This window comes from Electrophorus electricus, chromosome 18 (genome assembly GCF_013358815.1).
Source record: "Electrophorus electricus isolate fEleEle1 chromosome 18, fEleEle1.pri, whole genome shotgun sequence".
Classification (NCBI taxonomy): Eukaryota; Metazoa; Chordata; class Actinopteri; order Gymnotiformes; family Gymnotidae; genus Electrophorus; species Electrophorus electricus.
The window spans coordinates 6248198-6258287 of record NC_049552.1 but is presented as its reverse complement, the minus strand read 5'-3'; the positions used below and the strand labels follow the sequence as shown (position 1 = coordinate 6258287).

Below are 10090 nucleotides of genomic sequence, written 5' to 3'. Positions count from 1 at the left end.
AGGAATGAATGAGAATATTTTAAATAATTTTTGGTGAATGTAACAATCCACTGTGCAAAATGCCAGGGAGTACTTGAAATAAGCCGGTCATTTCACTGATTAGAGTACAGACATGCACAGAAAGAAACTGCATAGATATAACAGTAATATGTTAGGTATATAAATTGCTTGGCTCATCTAAAGATCAACAACAGTTATCAGCATTCAAGCACATCCGCACTCACACACACATGCCCGCACAAACACACACCCACACGCGTGCGTGTGAATCAGGATATTTCCACTCGACGAGGGCGAGGGCAGCCATGCGGATGGGGTTGCTCAGCGTGAGGCAGCACAGGGCTCGGGGCGCACGCAGCTTCGACTTGTTGACCTGCATCTGCTTCTTGGGCCCTCCAGCCCTTCTGCGGGCGGCGCCCGAGCCTGTCGAGGTCAGCGTGTCCACCTTCTGGAGGTCCGCCATGGCCCCCGCAGGTCCCGCCGTGCAACCCTCTGAGGAGCAGAGGCCAAAAACGATGTGCTTACATGTGTGTTATTTATCACAAACACCTGCTTTTAAGGGGTACAGTTCTAAACTCTATCCCATCTGTTGCCATGCAGTTTGGGTTAGCCAGCATCCAATTCTTCATGGCAGGGGAGTCAGTGAACGCAGGGCTGTTGTTCGCTGCATGTTGCGCATGTCTAGTCTTTCTCAACTCATTAGTGGTACTGGTGTGTGGGAAAACTCCAGCAACCTGATGTCCTTGTACCAGCGCAGCACCTGTAACCACGTCTGTGCCACTGCTGTGCTGAGAACTGTCCACCACCCAAATATTAGTACTGCATATATGGAATGGATATGGAATATCATATATGGAATGGATATGGAATGATATGGAATATCATTAATAATAAATGTATCTTATTTTTGAATTATCTTTACACAACATGTCATTATATGAATATGAATGACCAGCATAAAACATAATGGTTAATTAATCACGTTGAACCGAATTTTTAAATGCTTTTTGCACGAACCTCCATTTGGAATAACCAGAAAACCCTCCATAAAAATTAAGGCAAAATGGGCATTGTGAATATGGATGATAAACAAGAATGACCTGCAATGACCTAATCTGGATATTTAATGACTTAAATGTATTACTCATGTCTTTTTGTTTCAAAAAGTGAAGGCTCTAACCTCATTATTCAGTCATAAAGCCACAGCTATAACGTCTGACAGGGTTTCTGTGCTGGTGTGTGTCCTGGTGACACAGCAACACCATATTCCATGACCTCCGCAGCGACTGGGCACCATCTTCCCCGGTGTCCCAGGTGCCGTGTTCATAGGAATGGTAGCTGTGGTCTAAAGAAAGTGGTCTTCTGCACTGATCCATACTCACCTGTTTCACACTAGTCACTTCACAGCACATGGCTAGGCTAGTGCAGAGGCTTAAACGTAAGAGGGTGGAGTGGATAAAGAAGTAACACAGTGAGCAGTGGAGGAGACATATGGTCCCAGTTGGGTGGAACTAAGGGCGCCTTATATCGGATCAGACAGACGTGACCTACTTCTGAACGATAACTGCACGAGCCTGATGAAGAACTCATAGAGTATATGAAAACCTCGACAGCAAATCAAGGTGTTGAGAACAGTATTACAAAATAGTCGTGATATGCATAAATTTGTAACCAAAAACTGCAAATATCTCAGCAAAGCAATACTGTCCCCTAGAATAATTATCCTGCAGCAGGGTAGTAGTTCCGACCTAATGCTTTAATATGTCTACTAATATGTCTTTCCTAGGCTACTTGCTAGGAGAATTCAGTATGAATGTGATTAATTTAGAAGTGTACGTCAGTGTGAATTAATTTGTCACCGTAGTAATATATGTTATATCGCTCACGTTTATGCAAAAATGCCGCATACGCACCTTTAGGCGTCACATCCATTGCGTCGGTTCAGTCAGTGCGCAGCTTCACTTGACCATGAAATATTAATCTGTCTTGAATAAATCAACGTTCATTTATCTCTGCACTGTCCCAGAACTATACACACAAAAATAATCTACTTCAAAACAAATGAAATACAACAGTAGGCCTATATTCGCCGAAGTATCGGCAGTAGCGCATTCAGCAGCCTACCTGTCCAGGTGATGCGCAGCAGCTCGTCAAGATTTACATAATTTACATGAACGAAGTTTACAGCATTTACACAACTGACACGTTATAATATAGAGATATGAAAGAGTGGACCGTTATGTGCTATTTTGTTAGCCCAGGCTCCGCAGGAATTTGCTGTAGTTGAATTCAGGATTAGTCCATTTGAGCCGGTTAACCGGATGACAATACTGAAATCTTTTAGAAGGAGGTGGGTAGAGGGCGAAATTTCTAGTCGTCCAGACGCACCTGTTTGTTTTTGTACATTTGTAACATTGCTAATTGAAAGACAACTTTGAAAAACTGTTCCGGCGTTATTTATTAAGATCAGTAACCTCTTAAATCGATGTTAAATGTGGACAAATATAAAAATAAATAAACATAGTTGAATCTGTAAAAAGATGCGACTCACGAATATATGAAATAAGAACTTCATAAATCGGTGTGGAATTCACTCTAGCACCTTTACACAGCGCGTTTAGTAAATTGCTTGTAACGTATTGAAGCGCCACTTACTGGTGACGAAAACAAACGCACACAAAAACGGACTTTTTTTTTTTCCAAAAGCTTTATTTAGATCATTGTAATGGATGATCACCTTAGGAAATTCAGGGCTGGTTCGTCTCTACGGCAAATATTAAATGCTACATAAAACGTTTTAAAAAGAAGAGCAGAACAATAACTATTTTCTTCAGGTAGAAGTGCAAAAGGCCGACAGTTGTTCGCCAGACAAAAAAAAAAAAAAAAAATCTAGACAGAAATCACTCCACAACCAGACAGACATAATTAAAGTAAAAGTAATTTGGCTAGCCACTGGAACATTCAGTAACATATAGCCCTACTAAAGTGTATTGAGATCACACCTAAAAAAATTCCTATACAAAACATTTTCAACACAAAGTACTTCTGTCAAAATAGCCATGAATATTTGACACTTGCCATCACAGATGAGACGACCAAAATATGAACACTTGCAGAGCACAACACAAAAATTGATAGAAAATAAGTCTACATGTTCATTAAGCTCACCATCCATCTTGTCTAGACAAACAGCTTATGCGTGATTGCTGCATGTCCTTAAGGAAAATTACATCATACATTATAATTTGCATTGCATTGTGTGATGCATGGATTATTTGCAATGTGCTGTAGAAAATGACCAAGCCTGCATGACCTGGTGAATACCGGGTTTCATCTAAGAGTAATCAGATGCATGTGCATCAAGAACAACAAAAAATTAAAAAGTGAACATTTGTAAATAAATACACTAACTTGGCTTGTTCAAAGTACTGAAAATCTACAGTGAATGCAAAACAATGTCCATATCCTTATAATCCTCTTTTAAATAAGATCACCTGTACTAAATCAAACCCTCCAGGGTTAATATGTTAAATGTACACCATGAATATTAATTTAACACCTGATCTTGCTATGTATGATCCTTCCCTTCAACACATTACAAGTCCATTACACAATTAAATGTAACCCCTCCTTCCTCTCAAACTTGCTTCTCCCAACACTAAACCCAACTTATTTTCCCCCACACACTCCCTGCATATGTGTATGAACATTGGCACCACGGTAAGAGCACACCGAGACTCGCCAGGACACAGGGAAAGGTTGGTCAAGGTCGCTTTGGGACTGGGCCGCAGACTACGAGCCTGCCTCCTGCTCTTGGCCCAAGGCCTCCAACAGCAGGCCCATGGGGGTTCTCTTCAGGCCTATGCTCTCCAGCCTGTTCTCCAGTTTGTTTTTTAAGCTCCGCAGCCTAACCGAGGCGTGCAGCAGGATAACTGGGAGGGGAAAGGGAGAGAATGTTACTCTTGAAACCTTTGTGAAATGGAATAATGAGGAAAAGTACATGGAATTGTAAATTATGTGAAGCAGAAGGTAAGCACACATACTGGAACAATTTAAAATATATTCCATTTCAATTTTGGTAAGGGCTAATTGTTTTGGACAGCCACTTCCTCCACGGAGACGCATACTGAAAACGGAATGTTCAGGACTGTTCCCGCAACATGGATTAACTACTATTAGACTAAACTGCAGTGCCAATGGTGAATCACCACTGAAAATTCTTTTTATTCTAGGCTTGGGCTCATTTTGCTGACTGTGACCTACAAAACAGCTTCTCATTAACAACTGCCATCTAGATAACACACTTCAACAACCTCACATCTAGCAGCATGGTGCTGTTTAATGTTGGAGGAGGCACTAACTTAAAACAGGGAACGTGATGCCTAAGAGGAAAACGTTCACCCCTCCCAGGATGGAGAGCAGAAGGTAGCTGGAGCCCAGGATGGCAACGAGACAGACGGAAGGGTGGTTCCTCCTGAAGCGTCTCACTGCGATCTTGTTCTCCGCAGTCCACACAAAGCCTACAAACACCAGGGTTAGCGCGGTTGCCCCGAGAAAGAGCTGGAATGGTTGGAAATACCTGAACAAAGCAAAAGGTTAACATGGGCAGAGTAAGATGAGAAGGAAAACATGTTAAATATGAACAAAGGGATGCAGTTAAAATACAGGAGAAGAGATCCTGGGCTTGAGTGAGAGAGGGATCTGAAATGTGGAAAAAAAACTCACTGTAGTCTTGTCTCATATCTGTAACCTGTTTTGAGAAATGAAAGCGCTGACAGACTGATTTGATCAAGACAGAACATCTTTGTCCATTATAATGGGATACAAACAATAGTTTTCCCACTGAACACTTTCAGATTAATCTAGTGTTTTGTAATTCAGCCTATTGTGCGTCCTCACCGATGCTAGTTGTATTGAGTGAAAAACAGTTCGACTGCTTTTAACAATGAAAGCAGCAAACCACCACTTGCCTGTTTAATCAAATGTCAACTGTTGGCTTTGGTAATGTTTAAAACTTAACCATGGCCTTGAACTGGTTCTGTGGACACCGCTATAGTAGTGAATGGACGAACACGGCACAATTGTTTTCTTACCCGACTATTAGCAGGAATGCTACCGCCGACACAAAGTAGTTTGTCTGGTAATACAGTAAGTTGTTGATTATCCGGTTGTTCCATTCTTCTAAATTACGAACATCTGAAACTGAATATCGGGCCGAACCGAAAACAAAATCATCTAAGGTTCGGAAAGGCGGAGGCTTAACGTCCACCATTTTCGATGTTTCCATAGAACTACATTGACCAGCGGGCAGGAGGCGTCTGAGTCCATCCAACTCGCTTGAACATCCAATTGATCGATTCCATGAGCAAAGTGGATACCGATACAGAAACAAAATACAAAATTGAAAGTTTATATAAAACAACTAAGCTTCGCCGCTGTGCAGTTAATAAGTAATCTAATACGTAATGTTCAGCAAATCACGGTTTTCGTTCTTTTTCCTTGACTGCCTTACGCTAGTTAACCTTTAACAATGCAATTAATTCAACCACAATATACTTTATTTATACAACATTCTCTACCTAAGTGACAATAAATAATGTCAAACTAAAAAATGCACAAAAATGCGCCCCCTTTCTCCATATTAAAATAATTCACAAATATTTCAACATGTGTATTTCCAAAACAAATTTGGGTCAAGCTAAAGGCTAATGAATACAGGAATTTCTGCTGTAAGTACAGTGCACAACAAAATGTACCAATTACCTTTCACGTGTGATGTCACAGGAAAAGTTATGACAGTGGAAATATTTTGAATTGAAGAGGTAAAGGTATATCCCCCAAACTCATTATTATAACAGATTTTTGCTGCCTGTAACCTTTATAGCTATTTTGTTTTACAAAAGTAAATACAAATTCTATTAAAATTGTTTAAGTAGAGCATAAGAATACATTATAATGTTGATAGAGTTCAAAGTGGCATTTATGCTACTGTAAAATACTCAGTGCGCTTACCTTTTCCAATGTTTCAGTAAACAGTAGATTTTACTGTGCTGGTAATGGTAAATAATTTTCTAAACTGAATTTTGTACATCTTAATGTATGACTGCTGCCGACAGTTCCCTGTTCAACGGGAACAAACACTGAAGTGTATATCACAACTTGCAGATTTTAAAAAAGGACACACAGTGTCAGAGATGTGAAACACCACTCTTACACAGTACCCCTGGTGCAGTGCCAGGGTTCATCTTCACAGCCTAGATAAAGAACACTGATCTGGGCTGTTTCGCTACCACTTAGAATTACCATGAGACATTTAAAAAAAATCTTCAGAGGTCTGCTGTACCGCTTACCAGGTGGCGCAAGTTGGTTGGAAAATGAAAAATGATCAAGCTTTGTGCATTTGTAGTCTGTCATTGTTGTCTAGTATTTAACATCTTTATATATTTGCAAGTCAGCTACATTATAAGCAAGTTGCTTTGCATCTAATACTATAACTGACATACTGCCCTGAGTAATTACCTATATACAGACCCAACAGAGGAGAAGGTAGAGAACCACCAGAACTCCAGCAGGCACCATAGCATCTGAAGATTTTACATTCCAAGGACCTCCCCTTCAATCTTCCGTTTCACAGTCTCAAAGGCATAACAGCTCTATTGATAATGTCCATAACCCTGATTCTCTTGCCCATGGTTTCCATCTTTTGGAGGCAGTTGACTAGGGTCTTCCAGAAATGGACTTGCTAGTGTTGGAAACAAAACAAAACAATCTTAATGCATGAACATAGGAAGTAAGACATTACAGTGATAATCAAAACAATGGGTAATTGATAGATTGATAGATGGTATGTGTGAGACAGAACCAGTCTGATGTGGTTCTGAAAGAAAGGCTGTGAATGAACACTATTCAGAACTGGCATAACAGATCACTTACTATGAAAGATTCCACTTTAAACATGCAGAAAGCGACACAAGACACTGTGCAGTATAGTATCAATTGGAGGAGTAAAACCAACATTAGAAAACTAAAACCAGCACACAACATTCCACGGGATATCAAACACCTGCTACAATCTTATGTACCTTGTTACTGAGTTTAACTAATCTCCTTTTCTCTCTTCACTTGCACTCTAAACCAAATCCACTCAAGTCGCTTCTACATTCAGTGGTGTGGAACTCACGGTTCTGAAATTGCTGTGCTGTATATTTAGTGAGAAGGATGCCAAAGCCCTCAATCAGGGCAAGTAGAATGCCCCCCATCATAGCAGAACCCGCCATGGCAAAGGGCCCACCTGAAACACACACACACGCACACACACAGAGATATAGAAGTGTTCGAATTAAAAAGAGACTGCACAATCTAGGGTCAGCTAAACGGATAAAAACACATTAACACACAGTGGTACTCAGCAGATTTTTCAAGAAAGCGTTCAGAAAGCTAATTTAAAATTCTAATGTGCAGACTAATTATGCATGCTGCTGTTTACTGCAGTTGCTAATTTTCTGCAGTTAACTACATACTCTATTGCAAAAAGGCTTCTGACTATGACAAATAACTCACATTACATTTTCAATATAATAGACAGGATAAGTCCCCTTATGACTGGATTACAAAATTTCATTTATGGCATTTAGCTGACGCTTTTATCCAAGGTGATTTACAATTATGACTGAATACCATTTGAACAACTGAGGGTTAAGGGCCTTGCTCAGGGGCCTAACAATGGCAACTTGGTGGTATTGGTGGGGCTTGAACTGGGAAGCTTCTGATGACAAGTATCTTAACCACTGAGCTACCACCTCATAAACCGCTGGCAGCTGGAGTTCCTTCAACACAGAAACTGCAAAAGCTGTACCACATGCTCAGTCACCTAGCCAGCTGTACGCAAACACTTAAGGAACCGCAAACAAGCATGACACTCTTGGACATTTGCTCCTGCCTAACTTGCACTGTAAGCTTTGTGAGAGCCAGACAGGGTATATTTTATATTGTAGCTCATCCAGTTGAGCAGGTAGAGCAAGGTGCTTTTAATACCAAGGCCATGGGTTTGAATCCCAAGGTGCACAATTACTAGTCGCTCCAGTTAAGAGTGTCTGCCAAATGCTGAATTTGATTGAAACCAAGCCACCGCCTGGGGTCACTAGAACAACATGTGACAGAGCTGCCCACTCACTGCGCGCTGCCAGAATAGCTCCTGTCATGGCTCCGCTACTGATGGAGTTCCAAGGGTCCTCTTTCCCACGCAGCCGTACCAGGCTGCAGTCGATGGTGGAGAAGAGCCCGCCCCACACAGCAAAACTGCCTATAAAAGTCAGAGAGCCGGCTCAGTACTAATTGGAGCATGTAGGTACATCAGAGATGCCTCTGTCTAAGTTTACTTAACTGCCAGTAAAAGTCTAAGTTCAGTTTAGACACAGTTTGACAGACCGAGCCAAAAAGCTAAAGTTGTCCTGAAACCTCAGAGGGTATAGACTACATATTGGTCAAACTGACAGGAAAACAGAACAACAACAAATGTTTGGATTGTTTGGGATACATTTTCAGAGCAATACTTTTTTTCACTTGCATAGTTTAGCCATTGTTCCATATTTTTTCATATTGGCAAACACTGCATCGAATTCTGCTGATGTAAACAGTTTAAAATTTGAAAGCAAATACAGATGAAAACCGTTTAAGTGTTGTCGGTATACAGACAATCAGCCACGTCACAGCTGGGAAGCAAACCTGAATTCATGCAGCAGGAATCACCTCTGCCTTTCTGAGTTAACCTTTTACGCCAGACACCCAGAAGAACACCTTTTAAGATTAAGATTCAATTTTATTGTCGTTGCTCAGTACAAATTATGTAGCAACGAAAAGCAGTCTTCAAATATCGCAGATTCTTTGGAAGCTGGTGTCAGAGCATAGGGTCAGCAATTGTACAGCACCCCTGAAGCTGAGAGATTTAAGGGCCTTGCTCAAGCGACCAACAGTGTCAGAGATGTGAAACACCACTCTTACACAGTACCCCTGGTGCAGTGCCAGTGTTCATCTTGAACTGACAGACTTCCAACTGACAGACTTCCAACTGGTAGCCCAAGTCCTACCCACTAGGGTACCACTGCCACCCCTTTTAAGAAAACAATACTGCAATTTTTGAGCAATGCACTCCGACTGCATTGGTATCTAAATCCAGGTGAAATGCTGCTTATCCTGTTCTTAAATGGCAGTGCTACACAACAGATATGCAGGGTAAACAAAGTCAACAAAACAGAGCAAAAAGTAGGGCATGAGGATCTTACCACCAATCTGTGGTGCTCTAATTCGCACAGCATTTGCACTGCCTTTTAGTCTGTGTCGTACACCCTGAGAAGAAAATTATTGATGACAACAAAACGGAACCTTCAACAAAAAATAAATAAAACAGCTTTCATGTTTCAGTCACTGATGCTCACCACAGGGGCATTCCGAAAGCCTTTGACGGACTGGAAGACCCCGCCACCAATGGCCCCCATTGTAAATGCACCCCCACAGTCATCTATTATTCTCCATGGACTGAACAGAGAAAGGCAAATGAAGAAAGTTATACGGAATACAGAGAGAGAGAGAGAGAGAGAGAGAGAGAGAGAGAGAGAGAGAGAGAGAGAGAGAGAATACAAGAATGGAATCATGAACGCAACTGATATGTCGACGTGCTTCATAACTGCTGTAGTTAACTGCTTCATGATTCGCTAACCTAACCTAGGTACGTTGGCTATACTGGACTATCAACAGAGGACAGAGATTAAGCAAATTAACCGGCAGGCGAAGGTAAAATTAAAACATTTAACTCTGTCGAAAACAACACTAATAAAACTGTCCAATAACTTGTGGCTACTTTACCAAGGTTCACGGGCATATTCCTCCATGATAAATTGCTGTTGTCGGTGTGACGCAATTTTCCCAAGACGGAAACCTGCTAGAGGAAGATTTAGACTATTTAACAGAAATAGCTGAATTAGACATTTTTCGACTTGAAAACCTTGCCGAAAATCATATTTAGTTTACTATGTTAGACTACTCTATGTAAATAAATTGTAATTGTCACACGTCCGACGTGAAATTTGAACAG

General features: G+C 41.0%; 2 protein-coding genes across 2 annotated transcripts; both read right to left on the bottom strand.

Moving 5' to 3' along the window:
• Positions 1-2688: 2688 nt before the first annotated feature.
• praf2 (PRA1 domain family, member 2) lies at positions 2689-5445 on the bottom strand. The gene is made up of 3 exons (XM_027012214.2): positions 5094-5445; positions 4362-4579; positions 2689-3932 (listed from the first exon to the last, which is right to left on the bottom strand). Exons 1-3 carry the CDS (start codon positions 5285-5287, stop codon positions 3793-3795), a joined length of 552 nt encoding a protein of 183 aa, XP_026868015.2. The 5' UTR covers positions 5288-5445; the 3' UTR covers positions 2689-3792.
• A 95-nt stretch (positions 5446-5540) lies between these two features.
• Positions 5541-10068, bottom strand: timm17b (translocase of inner mitochondrial membrane 17 homolog B (yeast)). Its single transcript, XM_027012215.2, has 6 exons — positions 9862-10068; positions 9435-9534; positions 9282-9345; positions 8174-8302; positions 7181-7291; positions 5541-6742 (listed from the first exon to the last, which is right to left on the bottom strand). Exons 1-6 carry the CDS (start codon positions 9885-9887, stop codon positions 6654-6656), a joined length of 519 nt encoding a protein of 172 aa, XP_026868016.1. The 5' UTR covers positions 9888-10068; the 3' UTR covers positions 5541-6653.
• Between the last annotated feature and the right edge of the window lie 22 nt (positions 10069-10090).

Bases quoted from the DNA above. Each gene is read 5' to 3' on its own strand.
- timm17b (XM_027012215.2), bottom strand. From the start codon at position 9,887: ATGGAGGAATATGCCCGTGAACCTTG. The intron at 9,535-9,861 runs GTAAAGTAGCCA...TTCTCTGTTCAG, and splicing joins GAATATGCCCGTGAACCTTG to TCCATGGAGAATAATAGATG. The intron at 6,743-7,180 runs GTGAGTTCCACA...TTCCAACACTAG, and splicing joins AGCACAGCAATTTCAGAACC to CAAGTCCATTTCTGGAAGAC.
- praf2 (XM_027012214.2), bottom strand. From the start codon at position 5,287: ATGGAAACATCGAAAATGGTGGACGTTAAGCCTCCGCCTTTCCGAACC. The intron at 4,580-5,093 runs GTAAGAAAACAA...TGCTTTGTTCAG, and splicing joins GCATTCCTGCTAATAGTCGG to GTATTTCCAACCATTCCAGC. The intron at 3,933-4,361 runs GTTAGTGCCTCC...TTCCCCTCCCAG, and splicing joins CATCACGTTCCCTGTTTTAA to TTATCCTGCTGCACGCCTCG.